General features: G+C 44.3%; 1 protein-coding gene across 2 annotated transcripts in view; it reads left to right on the top strand.

Annotated features, from left to right (window-relative positions):
• Positions 1-16,632, top strand: part of tlx2 (T cell leukemia homeobox 2) — a 78,692-nt gene extending 62,060 nt beyond the window's left edge. For both annotated transcript variants that reach the window (XM_043693369.1, XM_043693278.1), the window contains 2 exons: positions 1,596-1,833; positions 16,228-16,632. In XM_043693369.1, the coding sequence (XP_043549304.1) occupies positions 1,596-1,833; positions 16,228-16,447 (458 nt within the window). In that variant the 3' untranslated portion in view covers positions 16,448-16,632. The remainder of the gene's footprint in view (positions 1-1,595; positions 1,834-16,227) is intronic.
• The last annotated feature ends 3,969 nt before the right edge of the window (positions 16,633-20,601 follow it).

Here is a 20,601-nt window from a genome sequence, read left to right as displayed (position 1 = left end):
AAGCACAAGAAGATGTGCATTGAGATATCGGGGGGGGGTCATCAGGCTGGAGGAGCTTGTAGAGATGGGGAGGGATGACACCACAGAGGGATTTGAAAACAAGCAGGAGAACTTACAGCAAGTAGAGGAGTCTTGGCGAGAAATAAAACAATGTCAGAGAAATAGTCATGATTTGGAGGTGCCAGTGTTGGTCTGGGGTGTACAAAGTTAAAAATCACACAACACCAGGTTATAGTCCAACAAGTTTATTTGGAAGCACTAGCTTTTGGAGCGCCACTCCTTCATCAGGTGATTGTGGAGTATACTGGAATATACAACCACCTGATGAAGGAGGAGCACTCCGAAAACTAGTGCTTCCAAATAAACTTGTTGGACTATATATAACCTGGTGTTGTGTGATTTTTAATTTCAGAGAAACAAGTTTTTAAAGGTTTTATTTTTGCAAAGTCAGGAGGACACACAGATGAGGAAGATCCTAAGTGCTAGACTATGTTTGTCGGGATTAACAGGACAGGCAAGTATTAAAGTTGAGGCCAGTCGTGCTTGCGGACTGCTGCGCATTGTTTCACCTGAGGCCAGGTTTGAAGAGGAACATGTTTGGCTGTACAACAGTCACAGCCTGGACTCGCCTGTGAAAGCAAGTCTGATCAGGCAGGGGATTGATAGTGAGCCCAGCTTGACCCAACCTCTTGTTAGCCCAGCAATAGTTATGAAAGCTTGGAGAGAAAAATGACAACAAACTGAAAGTTTTGTAGCTGGACTAATAATAAAAAAGAACTATAACAACCGTGAGTACATGATCTGTCATGAGCTGAGAGCCGGGAGACAAACTCATGTCCCGGAAAGACATAAGCTTTCAGAACAGCTGTAGGACATATGGCCCCTCGTGTTTGTGATAAGAACACGGTTGAACTCGTACATCACCAACATTGCAACTCCTCGGTCAATCAGAATCAATTTGCAGACCAATTAGGACCGTTTGCACTCGTTGTGTAAATTGTTTATGATTGGTTGAAATTTGGCATTCTTGTGTTGATGTCCTGATGAGTGCAAGAGGAAAAATTGCAGCAACAGGATTCTTTTTCCATCCATTGTCACATTTTGTACAAAGTCATAAGTCACACGAGACCAGGTTATAGTCCAACAGGTTTATTTGAACTCACAAGCTTTCAGAGCGCTGTTCCTTCATCAGGTGAAGTGGAAGGAAGTGCACAGGCACATAATTTATAGGCAGAGAGATCAGAAGATCGTACAAATGGTGTGAGTGGAATGTCGAGAGACTTGTTATTCAACCTATCGACATTTGTACAATCTTGATCTCTCCACCTATAAATTCTGTGCCTGTCTGCTTCCCTCCATTACACCTGAAGGAGCAGAGTTCTGAAAGGTTGTAATTTCAAACAAACAAACCTGTTGGACTATAACATGGTGTCATGTGACTTCTGACCTTGTCCACCCTCAGTACTATGTGCCACACAAAACAAATCTCCCTGGAAATCCATCCTCCCCTTTCCCTTTGTTGCGACGGTGTGTGTTTTTGTTTCCTCCTGCCAGCTTACCGTTGACTTCTTGCCCCCCTCCTCTGCTCCCACCAGCTGCCCTGTCACCCTTCACCATGGCCAGGAGGATCGGGCACCCGTACCAGAACCGCACCCCTCCGAAGCGGAAGAAGCCGCGGACCTCGTTCAGCCGCCTGCAGATCTGTGAGCTGGAGAAACGCTTCCACCGGCAGAAGTACCTGGCCTCAGCCGAGAGGGCCACTCTGGCCAAGGCCCTCAAGATGACCGACGCCCAAGTCAAGACTTGGTTCCAGAACAGAAGGACCAAGTGGAGGTAACGCCAGCCCCTACAAGTCACAGGCCAGTCGCTTGAGCCTGTTTCACCACTCAACGTGTCTCATTAAAACACATAAAGGTTCTGAGAGAGCCTGACAGAGTGGGCACTGAGAGACTGACTCCCCCTGCTGGCTGGAGGACCTCGAACAATGGGGTCACCAGTTCAGGATAAGGGAACTGAAGTGAGGAGAAATTTCTTCACTCAGATGGAGCTTGTATCTAAGTTCATTGGGTAATAGGGAAGGCAGGTGGAATGCTGGCCTATATTTCAAAGGGAATAGATTTTCAACAATTCACAGTTCCTGTGATCACTGCTTCCATGCTGTATGCCTCCATGATGCTATCAACCAATTCAGCGCTCACTCACTCCCTGTCTTACTATCCCTTTGTCATCTTCCCTATTTTCTCTCCCTCTGGGCACCATCTCTACCTATTTGTTTCACTCTTCCTCCTCCTTGCCTCTTCTACCCCCTCAATTCCACTCCTCCCACCCCTGTCATAAATGCTGACCTTTTCACAGATCCTTTCAGCTCTGAAGAAGGGTCGCTGGACCCAAAACGTTCACTCTGTTTCTCTCTCCACAGATTCTGCCAGATTTCTTGGGTTTTTCCAGCGTTTTTGTTTTTTGTTTCATATTTCCTGCATTCGCAGTTCTTTGTTTTACAAAAGTGGAGACGTTGCGCCGAAACTATAGAAGGTACTGGTGAGACCACAGCTGGAATACTGTGAACAGTTTTGGGTCCTCTATGTAACGAAAAATATACTAGCATTGGGGGCAGTCCAGAAAAGGTTCACTCAGCTGGTATTAGGTATGGAAGGGCTATCATGTGAGGAGAGTGTAGGCCTGTACTCATTGGGATATAGAAGAATGAGAGGTGACCTTATTGAAACAATCAAGCTTCTAAGGGGGCTTGACAGGGTAAATGAGATAAGATTGTTTCCCCTTGTGCGAGAGTGTAGGACCAGAGGGCATAATCTCAGAATGAGGTGGGAATGTGAATTTAAGACAGAGATGAGGAGGAATTTCTTCCTCCAGAAGGTAAGAGGATCTGTGGAATTCTTTACCACAAAGGGCTGTAGAGACTGGGCCGTTAAGTACATTCAATGCTGAGATAGACAGATTTTTACTCAGTAAGGGAATCATGGGGTGACGGGAAAAGACAGGAAAATGGCATTGAAGATGATCAGTTCAGCCGTGATTCCATTGAATGGTGGAACAGACTCAATGGGCTGAATGGCCTACTTTTGCTCTTCTGTTTTATGGCCTTCAAGTTGCTCAGTTGTTGAGCAAACTCAAAACAGAGATGGATGGATCTTGCAGCACCCACTGTCAAATGATTTGGGGATCAGACGAGTTACGAAGGCATGAGACATGCTTGTCTCCATTGCTCAGGCCCTTGAGTAAAGGAGTTGAGAGGTCATGTAAGGTTATACAGGCGAGGCCTCGTCTGCAGCATTGCGTGAAGCCATGGCCACCCTGCTATAGGAAGATTATTATTAAATTGGAGAGGGTTCAGAAAAGATTTACCAGAATGTTACTGGGAATGGAGGGTTTCAATTATAGGTTGGACAGGATGGGACTTTTTCCACAGAGGTGTAGGAGGCTGGCAGCAGGTGACCTTATAGAGGTTTATAAAATTGTGAGGGGCATAGATAAGATAAATAGCAAGGGTCTTTTCTCTAGGATGAGGGAGTTCAAAGCTGAGGGCATATTTTTAAGAGCAGAGGGGAAAGTTTTAAAAAGGACACGAGGGGCAACCTTTTTCCACAGAGGGTGGTTTGTATATTTTGAATGAACTGTCAGAGGAAGTGATGGATGCAGGTATAGTTACAACACTTAAAAGACATTTGGATAAGTAGATGAATAGGAAAGGTTGGAGGGATATGGAACATGGTGGGCATGGACTTGTTGGACTGTAGGGTCCGTTTCCGTCCTGTATGACTCTCTAACTCTACAACAGGAGTCAAAATTTAAGATCAGTCATGAACTGAGTTGGATGGGGAATTAACCTCCAGTGATTGCAGCCTCCTCCTGCTCCTGTTATTTATGACCTCATTACAGCTGATCACTTTCTTAGCTATATCCAGCAACCTTGGCTCCATACAAAATTAAAGTCTTTTAGATGCTGGAAGTCTGAAATAAAACAGAAAAGTCTGGAAATGTTCAGCAGACTCCATACAGAGAGAAATATTGTTAATGCTTCAGATCAAGAAACTTTTCTTTAGAACTAGAAAAAGCCTTGAACTGAAATATTAATTTGGACCTGGATAATCGTCACAGCAGAAAGGCTGTCCGTGGTGATTAAAATGACTGATGAGCCCAGAGATCACAAGTCTGAACTCAGATATGGCATTTTCCTGTGGGCAGGATGGATAGTTTGAGATGAGCTTTAAGATGTTCTGAAGAAGGGTCACTGGACACAAAATTAAATGACCAAAGAGGTCTTGGTGTGAGGCAAGAAGGGTGGGTGCTAATGGGACGAATAAAGGAAGTTGTGAGTCTGGAGGAACTGTAGGTGATTTAGCAAAACCATTACCAACACCTGCTGGCCTTGAGAACGGCACTTTTGATCTGAAGTTTGTGAACTCACCGCTGTCAAACAACAGGGTGCTCACTTGTCATTTTGCCTACAGTAGCTATTTGTACAACACTGTGTGTGTTTGTGTGCCCCTCTCTCCCTCTGCAGAGGAGAAAGGATTTGCAGGGTTATAAGGAAAGAACAGGTGAGTTCACCAGCCTAATTGCCTGTCACTGACAGAAGAATCTGATACCATCCCTGAGGAAAGAACAATTACCTGAATTTGTGAGGTTAATTGTAGCTCATTTTTTTGCTGCAAGCTACAGCCAATGTGTTCAAACATGCCGCGTTTGTGGGAAGTATGAATAGAGTAACTTCCCAAGAATGTAAGAGTAACTAAAAGACATTGAGTACTTCCAGTACACTCCCATATTCAGGCTCTGTTCAGAAACAAGAAAAACAGAAAGTGTTTGAAAATCCCAGCAGATTTGGTACTATCTGCAGAGAGAGAGAAGTGGTTAACATTTCAAGATCCAATATAAACGTATCTCTTCTGATTTAAGATCCAAGCCTGTTAACTCATAAGTGAAGGCTGTCACAGCTTTTACCCTTGACCTCCAGCTTCTTGAAACAGAAAAGGAGGAGATTTTATAGTGGCATTCCAAATTATGAGGCACTTCACCAAAGGAGAAACTGGAACCAAGAGAGTTGGTAACCTAAGGACACAGATTTAATGATAATTGGCAAAAAAAACCAAGACAGGATATGATTTTTCTTCTCTCTATTAAACACAGTGAGGTGTTACAATCTGCAACAAGCTGCCTGACAGAGGAAATTGAGGCAGTTTCAAACTAAGCTCTTCACATGGAACTAGATTAATAGATGGAGGAGAAAGGATTTGCAGGGTTATTAAGGAAAGAGCAGGTGAGTTCTCCGTGGTATAGAAAAGATGTTGTGAGGGCTCAGAAAAGATTTACAACAATGTTGACAAGATTGGAGGGTGTGAGCTATAGGAAGAGGCTGAATAGGCTGGGGTTGTTTTCTATTGGAGGGGGCTGATGGGTGCCCTTGGAGAGGTTTATAAAATCATGAGGGGCATGGATAGCGTGAATAACCAAGATCTTTTCCCAGGGTAGGTGAGTCCAAAACTAGAGGGGACAACTTTAAGGTGAGAGGAGAAAGATTTAAAAGGGACCTAAGGGGCAACTTTTATCACACAGAGGGTGGTGCATGTATGCAATGACCTGCCAAAGGAAGTGGTACAATTACAAGGCATCTGGATGGGTATATGAATAGGATGGGTTGAGAGGAATATGGGCCAAATGCTGGCAAATGGAACGAGATTAATTTAGGATATCGGGTTGACACGGACGGGTGGGCTGAAGGGTCTGTTTCATGCTGTACAATTCCACGGCTCTACGAGTTACATTAACTTAATGCAACTTTTAAAGACCTGGCACAATGGGCCATGTGGCCACAGTCTGGGGCTGCCTCATTTCATAATCATCTCCTTTGCCAATCTTGCTGCAGTCACTTCCCACCATTGAACCACCTTTCTCTTGCCGATTGCTGCAGAGGGCATGTTTTGTCACCAAATGACACCACTCAACGCTATGCTAGATTCCCCACACACTTCTCAACGCAGTGCATACAGGCAGCAAACATGCTTCCACACTTAACAAATGGAAGTGCCCGAGTGGAGAATTGCAATGCACATGAAGTGCACCAGCATCTCGATTTTAAAACTTCTCACCTCTGTTTCAAAACTCTGGCTGACCTTATCACTCAAATCCTCTCCTCCTAAGCCCCCCGCACACACCTCCCCCCCCACCACCAAACCCAAGTTCTCTGTATTATTCCACTTCTCGGCCTCTCACTCATCTCTAATTTTCAAGCACTCTTTGCATCATTTTGAGCTGAGATGAGGAAAAACTTCTTCATGCATCGGGTTGTGAATCTTGGAAATTCAATAACTCAGAGAATTGTGGAAGAAAGTTCAGGCTGAGATTCATGGAGTTCTAGTCTCTCAGGGAATGAGTAGATATTGGGATTGGAGTTATGGTGGCATGGGAGTGGACAGGTGGGGGGAGAGATACCTGAAGCGTGGCAGAGTGCAGTTGTGTACTTGTGTCTGCATGAAATGGTAGATAAGGCTCAACATGTTGAATATGTTATGGATCAGGCCAGACCCCTCAAAACATTTCAAGAAAGTAGCCCAGACCCTAACTTTGCAAGTTGTTTTAAGCAGGTGTAAGGTGGATATTCCAGGAGGGATGCAGCTGGTCAAACCACTAAGTTATAAACAAAACAGAATTTATTTACAAGATTGCCAAATGAAACACAAACGAAAGAGAGCAGAATGCAGAATAACTTAACCAATCAGAAAACCCAACAGATTATCCCAAATTAATGATGCTGTTCCCAATACTTGCAACAATCCCCATAAACACCTCTTGGCACAAAAGATAAATTCAAACGCAGGGTCTTACAAGAGAGAAATCAGAGAGAGAGGACCAGCCTGGATCTGTTTCTTTGGGTCCGGCAGCTTCAAAACACTACTGCTAAAAGCCAAACCAAACCGAGTAAAGCTGAGCTGAGAGAACTGGCCATTCGCCTTTCAAATGTACGAATATGTTTTTCCAAAAACCTGAAAGCCTGTTTCCTGAGGCAGTATCTGTTATCTATAATCAAACTGGCCCTAAAACCTTTCAACGTAGACTTTTCGAAACCTGTGTCTTTTACAACCTCTCTGCAAAAAATACAAGGAGAAAGTGAGGACTGCAGATGCTGGAGATCAGAGCTGAAAATGTGTTGCTGGAAACGCACAGCAGGTCGGGCAGCATCCAAGGAGCAGGAGAATCGACGTTTCGGGCATGAGCCCTTCTTCAGGCCCATGCCCGAAACGTCGATTCTCCTGCTCCTTGGATGCTGCCTGACCTGCTGTGCTTTTCCAGCAACACATTTTCAGAACAAAATACAAGGACAACATAATCTTGTCAAAGGAGTAGCTTCATCATAAACACTCTAACCATACTTCTTGTGCTCTCTGTGATTATCTCACCGCCTTTACCATCTTAAAATATGTTCCTTCAATCCTAAATAAGGCCAGAAGACCCATAAGGTACAGGAGCAGTATTAGGCTTATCAAATCTGCTACACCATTCAATCATGGCTGATATGTTTCTTAACCCCATTCTTCAGCCTTTTCCCTGTAACTCTTGATCCCCCGACTAATTAAGAATCTGTCTCTGTCTTAAATACCCTGACTTGCCTGCATAGCCTTCTGTGGCAATGAGTTCCACAGATTCATCACACTCTGGTTGAAGAAATTTCCCCTTATCTTGGTTCAAAAGGGTTTTCCCTTCACTCTGAAGTTGTGCCCTCAGCTCCTAGTCTCTCCTACCAGTGGAAACATTTTCTCCTCATGCACTCTATCCAGGCCTCTCAGTGTTCTGTAAGATTCAATCAGATCCCCCCTCATCCTTCTAAAACTCCATCGACTACAGATCCAGAGTCCTCAACCACTCCCCAGATGACAAGCCCTTCGTCGTCTGGATGTTTTTCGTAAACGACCTCTGGATCCCTTCCAATGCCAACACATCCTTCCTTAGATACCCGACCCAAAACTGCTCACAATATTCCAAACGACCAGAGCTTTATACAGCCTCAGCACTACATCTCTGCTCTTCTAATCTAGTCCTCTCAAAATGAATGTAACTTTGCATTTGTCTTCCTAACTGCAACTGAACCTGCATGGTTAACCCTAAGAACTAGGTCTCCTGAGTCCCCTTGTGCTTTAGATTTCTGAGGTCTTTCTCTGTGAGGGACAACCTCAATGCTCACAACACTGAAGCACCTTCCTGCTGAGCAGTGTGTATAGGCATTTCCCCATGCAGACTTTGTTAGTCTGCAGATTGCGGCTGAACACATTTATCCTGAATCTCAGGTGTGGTTTTAGAACTGGAAGATCTACAATTGACACAACCTACTCTGTCCAGTAGCTGCAAGAGAAATTCTGTTAACAAAATATCACACCGTGTCCAAATAACTGGGGCTCGTAAAACCATGAGATATAGGAGCTTACCTTCATTTCACTTGCCTTCTAATTTTACTTCCTGTTGCTCTTTAGCTTCTTTTCACCAGCTTTACTCGCTCCCAATTTAAGCTCTAAGGTGTCTGGCCCATACTAACAAGCCAGTTTAAATCCACTCCACTCACATAGTTAAATCTCCCTCTAGGTAAAAACAAGGACTGCAGATGCTGGAAACTAGATTCTAGATTAGAGTGGTGCTGGAAAAGCACAGCAGTTCAGGCAGCATCCGAGGAGCAGTAAAATCGACGTTTCAGGCAAAAGCCCTTCATCAGGAATACAGGCAGAGAGCCTGAAGGGTGGAGAGATAAGTGAGAGGAGGGTGGAGGTGGGGAGAAAGTAGCATAGAGTACAATAGGTGAGTGGGGGAGGGGATGAAGGTGATAGGTCAGGGATGAGGGTGGAGTGGATAGGTGGAAAAGAAGATAGGCAGATGGGACAAGTCATGGGGACAGTGTTGAGCTGGAAGTTTGGAATTGGGGTGAGGTGGGGGAAGGAGAAATGAGGAAACTGTTGAAGTCCACAATGATGCCCTGGGGTCGAAGTGTTCCGAGGCAGAAGATGAGGCGTTCTTCCTCCAGGCGTCTGGTGGTGAGGGAGCGGCGGTGAAGGAGGCCCAGGACCTCCATGTCCTCGGCAGAGAGGGAGGGGGAGTTGAAATGTTGGGTCACAGGGAGGTGTGGTTGATTGATGCGGGTGTCCCAGAGATGTTCCCTAAAGTGCTCTGCTAGGATGCGTCCAGTCTCCCCAATGTAGAGGAGAGCGCTTCGGGAGCAACGGATACAATAAATGATATTGGTGGATGTGCGGGTAAAACATTGATGGATGTGGAAGGTCCTTTAGGGCCTTGGATGGAGGTGAGGGAGGAGATGTGGGCGCAGGTTTTACAATTCCTGCAGTGGCAGGGTAAGGTGCCAGGACTGGAGGGGGTGCGTGGACCTGACCAGATATCTCCCTCTCCCTGGACATCAGTTCCAGTCCTGTTAAGATGTAATGATTCAGCTTGTACAGGTCCCATTTATAGGAAAGGAAGGAGGGTGTGGTGTAGTGGTTAATGTCTCTAAACATAGAACATAGAACAATACAGTGCAGAACAGGCTCTTAAGCCTTTGATGTTGCACCAACATGTGACTAATCTAAGCCCATCCCCCCTACACTGTTCCATCATCATCCATGTGCTTATCCAAGGATTGTTTAAATCTCCCTAATGTGGCAGAGATAACTACATTAGCAGGCAGGGCATTCCATGCCCTTACCACTCTCTGAGTAAAGAATCTGCCTTTGACATCAGGCTTTAATCTATCATCCCTCAATTTGCAACTACGCCCCCTCACACAAGATGATGTTATCATCCGAGGAAAAAGACTGTCACTGTCCACCCAATCTAATCCTCTGATCATCTTGTATGTCTCTATTAATTGCCTCTTAGCCTTCTTCTCTCCAATGAGAACAGATCCAAGTCCCTCAGCCTCTGCTGATAAGACCTTCCCTCCACACCAGGCAACATCCTGGTAAATCTCCTCTGCACCTTTTCCAATGCTTCCACATCATTCCTGTAATGGGGTGACTAGAACTGTACACAATATTTCAAGTGATGCCGCACTAGCGTTTTGTATAGTTGCAGCATGACATCACGGCTCCAGAACTCAATCCCTCTACCGATAAAGCCTAACACATCGTATGCCTTCTTAACAGCACTATCAACGTGGGTGGCAACTTTCAGGGATCTATGTACATGGACACCAAGATCCCTCTGCACACCCACATTGCCAAGAATCTTTTATTGACCCAGTACTCTGCCTTCCTGTTATTTTCCCAAAGTGAATCACCTCACATTTAGCTGCATTGAACTCCATTTGCCACGTCTCAGCCCAATTCTGCAGTTTATCTAAGTCCCCCTGCAACCTGCAAAATTCTTCCACACTGTCCACTACTCTACCGACCTTAGTGTCATCTGCAAACTTACTAACCCAACCACCTATGCCTGCGTCCAAGTTATTTATAAAAATGACAAACAGCAGTGGCCCCAAAACAGATCCTTGTGGCATACCACTAGTAACCGGACTCCAGGCTGAGTATTTACCATCAACCACCACTTGTTGCTTTCTTACAGAAAGCCAGTTCCTAATCCAAACTGCTAAATCACCCTCAATCCCATGCCTCCACATTTTCTCCTACAGCCTACCACGTGAAACTTTACCTTTACTGAAGTCCATGTGTACCATGCCCTACCCTCATCTACATGCTTGGTCACCTTCTCAAAAAAACTCAGTGAGGTTTGTGAGATATGACCTGGCCTTGATGAAACCAAGTTGACTATCTGAAATCAAATTGTTGCTTGCTAGATGATTATAAATCTTATCTCTTATAATCCTTTCCAAAGCTTTTCCTACAACAGACATAAGGCTCACTGGGTCATCTCTATTGCCCTTCTTGTACAAGGGTACAACATTTGCAATCCTCCAGTCCTCTGGTACTGAACCTGTAGACAATGACGACTCAAAGATTAAGGCCAAAGGCTCTGCCATCTCCTCACTAGCTTCCCAGGGAATCCTTGGATAAATCCCATCTGGCTTAGGAGACTTGTCTAGAATTCCTAGAAGCATGGCATTCCAACTAGAACTCTACCAACTAACACATCGAGTTAGACCCCATCTACCACCCCCTGAGAAAAGGAACAGGAAGTGAATTCACCACAGGAAATAACATCACCACAGGAAATGACATCACCAACCCAAAGAAACCCAAACATGTAAATAGAAAGCACGAATTCGCAGCATTGCTTCGCCTGAGGCCCACTGAAGATGTTACTAGTAAGGTAACGAAACATCTTGAAATGAACCTTGCAGCTCAGCGAGCAAACCTACATCCAAAACCTCAACCTGAGTTACAAATCTTCTTAAAACCTGTTTACTTTCATGCTTTCTAGAATTGATAACACCTCCTACTTACTAACCTCAACCCTTTCAACCTCAACATTCCTGAAGAAGGGCCTGTGCCCGAAACGTCGAATCTCCTGTTCCCTGGATGCTGCCTGACCTGCTGTGCTGTTCCAGCAATAAAGTTTCAACTTTGATCTCCAGCATCTGCAGACCTCACTTTCTCCTCAACCCTTTCAAGTCTAATAGCCTATATCTCAGTCTTCTCCTCTACAGTATACTCCTTTCTTGAGTGGAACAGATGAGAAATATTTGTTTAGCACCTCTCTGATATCCACAGAGTCCACACACAACTTCCCACTTCTGACTTTGATTGGCCCTATTCCTACCCTAGTCATTCTTTTATTCCTCACATACCTCTCGAAAGCTTTAGGATTCTCCTTTATTCTACCTGCTAAAGACCCTCAATGTCCCCTCCTTCCTCTTCTTAACTCTCTCTAAATCCTTCTTAGCTAATCTGTAATTCCTCCATCACCTGATCTGAACCATCTCGCCTCAGCGTCATATAAGCCTCCCTCTTCCGCTTAACAAGTGATATAATTTCTTTAGTAAACCACGGTTCCCTTAGCTTATCACTTCCTCCCTGCCTGACAGGGACATACCTATCAAGAACATGCAATATCTGTTCCTTAAACCAGCTCCACATTTCAATTGTCCCCATCCCTTGCATTTTGCTACCCCATTCTATATCTCCTAAGTCTTGCCTATCGCCTCTAATAATCCAGGGGCTCAGACTCATAGCCCTGGACACCGAACTGTAGTAGTTTAGAGTCATAGAGTCATAGAGATGTACAGAAACAGACCTTCAGTACAACCCATCCATGCCGACCAGATATCCTAAATTAATCTAATCCCATTTGCCAGAAATTGGCCCAAATCCCTCTAAACCTTCCTATTCATATACCTATCCAGATGCTTTTTAAATGCTTTAATTGTTCCAGCCTCCACCACTTCCTCTGGCAACTCATTCCATACACGCACCATCCTCTGCATGAGAAAGTTGCCCTTTTGGTCCCTTTTAAATCTTTCACCTCCCAACATAAAGGTATGCCCTCTAGTTTTGGACTCCCCTACTCTGGGAAAAAGACATTGGCTATTTACCTCTATCCATGCCCCTCATGATTTTATAAACCTCTATAAGGACACCCCTCAGCCTTCTACACTCCAGGGAAAACAGCCCAGCCTACTCAGCGTCTTCCTACAGCGCAAACCCTCTAACCCTAGCAACCTCCTTTTTAATCTTTTCTGCACCCTTTCAAGTTTCACAACAACTTTCGTAGAGCAGGGAGACCAGAATTGCATGCAGTTTTCCAAAAGTAACCTGGCCAATGTCTTGTACAGCCATAACAATACCTCCCAATTACTGTACTCAATGCACTGGCCAATAAAGGTAAGCATATCAAACACCTTCTTCACTAGTCTATCTACCTGCGAGTCTACTTTCAAGGAGCTATGAACCTGCATTCCAAGGTCTCTCTGTTCAACAACACTCCCGAAGGCCCTACCCTTAGGTGTATAAGTCCTGCTGTAGTTTGCCTTAAATTAATATTTTGGAACATAAAGCTAGTCTCAGGCATGGTGACTGTGGAGCTACCATTGATTATCCTAAACTAAAGCCTTCAAAATGGGCCTTTGGATGATTATTTGGAGAAAGGAAATGGGGAAGGGTCTTGGTGAAAAAAAACTTGCACCAGATATTGTTCCTCATTTGAAGAACTCATGCAGGACTGATTGGCCAAATGACCTCCTTCTTGTCCGCACTTCATTCTGTGAGGAAAACCCATCTGGTTCCCTAATATCCTTTAGGGAAGGAAAACTACCATCCTTACTTGGTCTGGCCTCATGTAACCCCAGACCCACAGCTACTTGGTTGGCTTTGAAATGGCCTAGCCTGCCATTTATTGCCAGGGAAATTAGGGATAGTATAGAATCGTAGAATTTCTACAGTGTCGGAGCAGGCCATTCAGCCCATCGAGTCCACGCTAACTTCCAAAGAGTATTCCACCCAGACTCACACCCCTAACCTAAAACTTTGCATTTCCCATGGCCAAACCACTTAACCTGCACATCCCCGGACATGATGGGCAATTTAGCACAGCCAATCCACCTAATCATTACATTAGATTAGATTCAATTCCCTACAGTATGGAAACAGGCATTTCAGCCCAACAAGTCCACACCGACCCTCCGAAGAGTAACCCTACCAGACCCATTCCCCTACCAGATATTTATCCCTGACTATTGCACCTGACCCTATGGGCAGTTTAGCATGGCCAATTCACCTGACCTGCACATCTTTGGATTGTGGGAAGAAACCGGAGCACCTGGAGGAAACCCACGCAGACACGGGGAGAATGTGCAAATTCCACACAATCGTCCAAGGCTGGAATTAAACCCGGGTGCCTGGTGCTCTGAGGCAGCTGTGCTAACCACTGAGCCACTGTGCTGCTCTAATAGCATCCATATCCCATGAAAGATCAAGGAAGAGCTATAGAATAAAAGCCCTATTTTTACAGCCCTGATGAGAAGATTGAACAAGTCTCTCTTTTCACAATCTCAAGATGTCTCAAGGACTTCACACCTACCTTTATTGTGTAGTTCAGAAAGTGCAACTGCCAATTTACATGCAGCAATTCACACAAAGGTGATGACAACCTTTGCTTTCACTCATGGCATGTAGCATTTCTGGCTGGGCCAGTATTTATTGCCCATTTTGTCTTGTACTGCTGCAGTCCACATGCATATAAGTAAACCAATAATGGTGTTAGGAAGGGAATTCCAGAGTTTTGGAATCTATTTTGGAATGGATCTAGTTGAAGGATAAATAATCTACCACAACATTGGGCCCATTGTACAAGTAATATTTTGTACAATCAGCAAAAATGGCAGATCGGGACTAGATTTAACATCATATTGGAAAGACAGCACTTCCTGCAGTGTAGCACAATCTATCCTGCCTTGGGACTATCTGACTAGCTGTATGTCAAGACTTTAGGCTGGGTCTTGACCTATATCTTTCTGTTCAGCACTGGGAGTGCTACCATTTAGCTATGACAGCCATTCAGCCCTTTAAGTTATGCCCTTGAATTTGATTGTGTCTGATATGCATCTTTCCTCCATTTGCCCATCTTAGTTTTGTTTATGTTAAAATCTTTGCATAACAAAAATCTCCCTTTATCACATAATAAAACTTAAGTATGACTAAAAATAGAAACAGGTTGCAGAATATTTTCTAGGAGAAAGTGAGGACTGCAGATGCTGGAGTTCAGAGCTGAAAATGTGTTGCTGGAAAAGTGCAGCAGGTCAGGCAGCATCCAAGGAGCAGGAGAATCGACGTTTCGGGAATGAGCCCTTCTTCTTTCCTGAAGAAGGGCTCATGCCCGAAACATCAATTCTCCTGCTCCTTGGATGCTGCCTGACCTGCTGCGCTTTTCCAGCAACACATTTTCAGTGCATAATAGTTTCATCTTGCACACATCAGGATAGAATGCAAGAATGCCAAATTTCAAACATTAGTGTATACTTTATATTGTAGGGGAACAAGGTGCTGATTGGTTGACAAATCTTGATGCATTGACCAATCAGCACCCTTTCCTCCTGCATTATAACTTGTTTCAAAATTGTTGGAAATTTGGCATTCTTGCATTCTGTCCTGATAAGAAGATTGAGCAACAAGTCTCTCTCTTCCAACATATTCTTTCAGTTTCAAAGGTCTCTAATTCACTGATAGAGGCTGATTCATGCGCCCAGGCAGATGCAAGACACACACTCATGCAAAGAGACAAATAAACATAGAACAGATAGGATAGACATTTAATGAATGATGCAACTTTGGTGTGAGCCAGAGGTCGTGGAAAAGAAGCAACCCATTACCATCAGATTTTGATTTTAAAGGCTTGTCAGGCTGGTTAAGAAGGTACTTAGCATGCTTGCCTTCATTGCTCAGTACTTTGAGTATAGGAGCTAGCAAGTCATGTTGAGGTTGTACAAAACATTGGTAAGGCCTCTTCTAGAATGCTGTTTCCAGTTCTGGTGACACTGTTATAGCAATGATATTGTTAAGCTGGAGAACGCTCGGAAGAGATTTACCAGGATGTTACTGGGTATGGAAGTTTTGGGTTATAAAGGAAGGCTGGATAGCCTGGGACTTTTTTGACTGGATTGGAGGAGGAGGTTGAGAGGTGACCTTATAGAAGTTTATAAAATCGCGAGGGGTACAGAAATGGTTAATGGTAGGTGTTTTTTCCTTAGGATGAGGGATTTCAAGACCAGGGGTCACATTTTTAAAATTAAAAATCACACAACACCAGCTTATAGTCCACCAAGTTTATTTGGAAGTACTAGCTTTCGAATTGCCACTCCTTCATCAGGTAGCTAGTGGACCTGACGAGGGAGCAGCACTCTGCAAGCTTGTACTTCCAAATAAACCTGTTGGACCATAACCTGGTGTTGTGTGATTTTTAGCTTTGTCCACCCTGGTTCAACACCAGCACCTCCACATTTTTTAAGGTGAGAGGAGAGAGATTTTAAAAAGAGATGAGGGCAAATGTTTTACAGACAGAATGGTTCATGAGGAAGTAGTGGATGTGGGTATAATTCCACCCTTTAAAAGACATTTGGATAAGTACATGAAGAGGAAAGGTTTGGAGGGATATGGGCCAGGAGCAGGCAGGTGGGACTAGTTCAGCTTGGATTATGATCAGAATGGACTGGTTGGACTGAAGGGTCTGTCCCTGTGCTGTATGACTCTATGATTCCATAAGAGAATAAGAAAGTTCTTCCCCCATAATGACCTGTTTCCTCTCTCTCTCTCTCTCTCTCTCTTTGGTTATCTTTCCAATCAGGAGGCAGACGGCTGAGGAACGGGAAGCGGAGAGGCAGCAGGCAAATCGACTGATGATCCAGCTCCAGCAAGAGGCCTTCCAGAAATCGCTGACTCAGCCCATTCAGCAGGACCCCCTGTGCCTGCACAATGCCTCACTATACGCCCTGCAGAACCTCCAGCCCTGGGCAGACGACAGCAGCAAAATCACCTCCGTGACCTCAGTGGCATCGGTGGTCTAAGCGACTAACACCCTGGGCGATCGTTTTGGGAACTTTCCTCTTCACTCCCCACTGGCAGAGACACTCAAGCCCCTCGTACCAAATAGTGCTGCGCATTACTGTATATTATTGGCTGGAATCTTTTCTTTTTAAAACATTAAGTATAGTTATCAAACACATACAAAAAAAACTCGCTAAAAGGTTATTGCAATGTGAAAAAAAAATTAAAAAGGCTCAATTAATCAAAATTTCAGTCTTGCTGTTTTAAAAATGAGAACGAATTCATCTAGTGGGTACAGTAACTGGCTCTTAAATAGAAGAACAAGAGAAAATATCCCGAGGCACTTGGCTGAGGAGAAGTATGTAGGAAGCGTTAACCAGATAAGTTCAGAAATACAGACTTATTACAATTCAGACGGCCTGCACAAGCTATTAGTTCCAAACTACTGCCTTTTCCAAAAGCCTGAAAGACCATTATATATAGAATCAGAATTGGACCATTCAGCCCATCAAGTCTGCTCCGCCATTCAATCATGGCTGATAGTTTCTCAACTCCACTTACCTGCCTTCTCCCCATAACCTTTGATCACCTTACTAATCAAGAACCAATCTATCTCTGTCTTAAATATGCCCAATGACTTTGCCCCCACAGCCTTCAGTAGCAACTGGTTCCACAAAGTCACCCACCCTCTGGCTGAAGAAATTCCTCCTCATCTCAGTTCTAAAGGGCCACCCCCTCACTCTGAGGCTGTGCCCTCAGGTACCAGTCTCTTCGACTAGTGGAAACATCTTCTCCATTTCTGTTCTACACAGGCCTCTCAGTATTCTGCACGTTTCAATGAGATTTCCCCTTCATCCTTCGAAACTCCATCAAGTGCAGACCCAGAGTTCTTAACCATTCCTCACATGATAAGCCTTAAAACAATGCAATGTAATACAGCAAAGGAACATGCCCTTCAGCCTGCACTGACTTCTTATCCTTGGGATCATTCTTGTAAACCTTCCCTGGATCGTGTTCCCAGCCAGCACATCCTTCCTTAGATATGGGTCCCAAAACTGCTCACAATATTCCAAATGCAGTTTGACCAGAACCTTATGCAGCCAAGGGAGTACAGCTCTGCTCTTGTACTCTAGCCCTCTTGAAATAAATATTAGCGTTGCATTTGCTTTCACAACTGCCAACTGAACCAGCATGTTAACTTTAAGAGAATCCTGAACTAGGATTCCGAAATCCCTTTGTGCTTCAGATTACTAAAGTCTTTAGAAAACAGTCAAGTCTTTATCCTTCCCCACAAAGTGCACAATCTCACACTTTTCCACATTGTGTTCCATCTGCCACTCTCCGAGCCTGTCTAAGTCCTTCTGCAGCCTCTCTGCTTCCTCAACACTATCTGTCCCTGCACTTGTCTTTGTGTCTTCTGCAAACTTAGCAACAGTGCCCTCAGTTCCCTCACTGAGCTCATTAATATGTAATATGAATAGTTGTGGTCCCGACATTGGTTCCCGTGGAACTCCACTAGTCACTGGCTGCCGTCCTGAAGAAGTCCCCTTTATCCCCACCTTTTATCTTATGACAATCAGCCAATCCTCTATGCATGCCAGTATCTTGTCCCTAATACCATGGACTCTTATTTAACAGCTCCTTTGCAGTGCCTTAGGAAAGGTTTTCGGAAATCCAAATAGATCACATCCATTGGCGCTCATCTAGTTCCATTACTTCCTTAAAGAATTCTAACAGATTTGTCAGGCATGACCTCCCCTTGTTGAAGCTGTGCTGACTCAGCCCTATTTCACACTCCTGATGAAGGGATAATGCCTGAAATGTCGATTCTCCTGCCCCTTGGATGCTGCCTGAACTGCTGTGCTTTTCCAGCACCACAATCTTCGACCTATTTTACCATGCCCTTCCAAGTACTTGTCAATTCCCGTCCTTAGTAATGGACTCTAAAATCTTACCAATGACCAAGGTCAGGCAAACTGCCTATAGTTCCCTGTTTTCTGCCTCCCTCCCTTCTTAAACAGGAGTGTTACATTAGCCATTTTCCAGTCCTCTGGGACTAACGTTTACTTCAGTGATTCCTAAAGGATCATCCCCAATGCCTCTACAATCCCCTCAGCTATCTCCATCAGACTGTAGTCCATCCGGTCCCAGTGATTTATCCACCTTCAGACCTTTCAGCTTCCCCAGCACCTTCTCCCTTAGTAATGGCCACTACTCTCATCTTTGACCCTGAATGTCACGAAGTTCTGGTCTGCTGCTGGTGTCTTCCACTGTGAAAATTGATGTAAAGTACCTGTTCAGTTCTTCTGCCATTTCTTTGTTCCCCATTGCTGCTTGCCCAGCCTCATTTTGCAGCAGTCCAACATTCACCCTTGCGTCGCTCTCAGACCTTTTAGACATGTGAAAAACTCTTGCAATCTTCTTTAATATTACTGGCTAACTTACTCCAGCTCCTCCCTCATGTCTTGATAGTTACCTTTACTCAATTGTAATACTTTGAGAACTGATCCCCATAGAAAAGAGAAATATTCACATCTCCACAGGTGGTGGGACTTGAAATTGGGCCTCCTGGCCTGGAGATAGGGACACACCACTATACCACAACAGCCACCAAGAGTTAGCAATGAAATTTTAGTTAATGGCAATATGCTCACAAGCAAACTTTACTCAATACGTGAATGCAGCTTGGCTTCCCCAGTCCACCTTAAGACCAAGTCATTTGTGTATTTTAGAATTTTCTGGGTAATACAATTATATTAGAATGTCTAGTGTTCATACACATACATATACTTTCATTGAAATGGTGGGAATATAACACAGAGTGCCCATGATGTAATTACAATAATAAATAATATTTGATGAGCTTTTTGTTCTTAACCAAATCATGCTCAAGTCCCAGGATGTGCTTTCTGTATCACTTTGTGATTTTTGAAAACCCATGAGTCTTGGTGGCCTTCAGTCGAGATAGAAAATTCCACTCGGCCATGTTTTGCCTATTTAGAAACTTGACGTTCTTTAACCTGTTTGGTTCACTTCAATATTGTGATTATTTTTGGGCTGTGGGTAGACTATGACATTGACCCTAATGGATTATCTGTGAGGGCATCACATTGACAGCACCAGTCCGCCAACTGTTACAGAGTCACAGAGCACGGAAACACACCTTTCGTCCAACTAGTCCATGCCAACCATGTTCCCAAACTAAACTAGATCCACCTGCCTGCGCTTGACCCATATATGTCCAAACCTTCCCTATCCATGTACTTATCCAAATGTCTTTTAAATGTTGTAAGCCTATCTGTGTCCAACACTTCCTCTGGCAGTTCTTTCTAGAAACGAACCACTCTCTGAGTAAAAAAGTTGACCCTCATGTCCTTTTTAAATCTTTATCATCTCTCCTTAAAAGTATACCTCTAGTTTTGAACTTTCCCCAACCTAAGGAAAAGGTCTACGCACCTCATGATTTTATAAACTTCTCAAGGTCACCCCTCAACCTCCTACACTAGAGTGAAAAAAGTCTTCGCCTCTCTTTATAACTCAAACCTTCCATTTCTGGTGACATCCTGGTAAATTCTTTCTGAACCTACTATCCATCCTATAAGAGGGTGACCAGAACTGGACACATTATTTCAGATCTCTCAAAGTTGCCACCCAAGAGGATAGGATTGTTAAGAAAGCATATTGTGTTTTGGCTTTCATTAACAGGGGGATCGAGTTTAAGAGCCGCGAGGTTTTGTTGCAGCTCTACAAGTCCCTGGTGAGACCACACTTGGAATACTGTTTCCAGTTCTGGTCACCCTACTATAGGAAAGACACAGAGGCTTTGGAGAGGGTGCAAAGAAGGTTTACCAAGATGCTGCCTGGACTGGAGGGCTTGCCTTATGAAGAGAGGTTGATTAAGCTCAGACTTTTCTCTCTGGAGAGAAGGAGGAAGAGAGGTGACCTGATCGAGGTGTACAAGATAATGAGAGGCATGGATAGAGTCAATAGCCAGAGACTTTTCCTCTGGGGAGGATTGACTGGCACGAGGGGTCATAGTTTTAAGATATTAGGAGAAAGGTATAGAGGGGACATCAGAGGAAGGTTCTTTACGCAGAGAGTTGTGAATGCATGGAATGCGTTGCCAGCGGTGGTGGTGGAAGCAGAGTCATTGGGGACATTTAAGCAACTGCTG

The sequence above is a fragment of the Chiloscyllium plagiosum genome, chromosome 1, assembly GCF_004010195.1.
Source record: "Chiloscyllium plagiosum isolate BGI_BamShark_2017 chromosome 1, ASM401019v2, whole genome shotgun sequence".
In the NCBI taxonomy this organism is placed as follows: domain Eukaryota; kingdom Metazoa; phylum Chordata; class Chondrichthyes; order Orectolobiformes; family Hemiscylliidae; genus Chiloscyllium; species Chiloscyllium plagiosum.
Note: the sequence above shows the minus strand (reverse complement) of the source record. Positions and strands in the feature narration are given on the sequence as shown.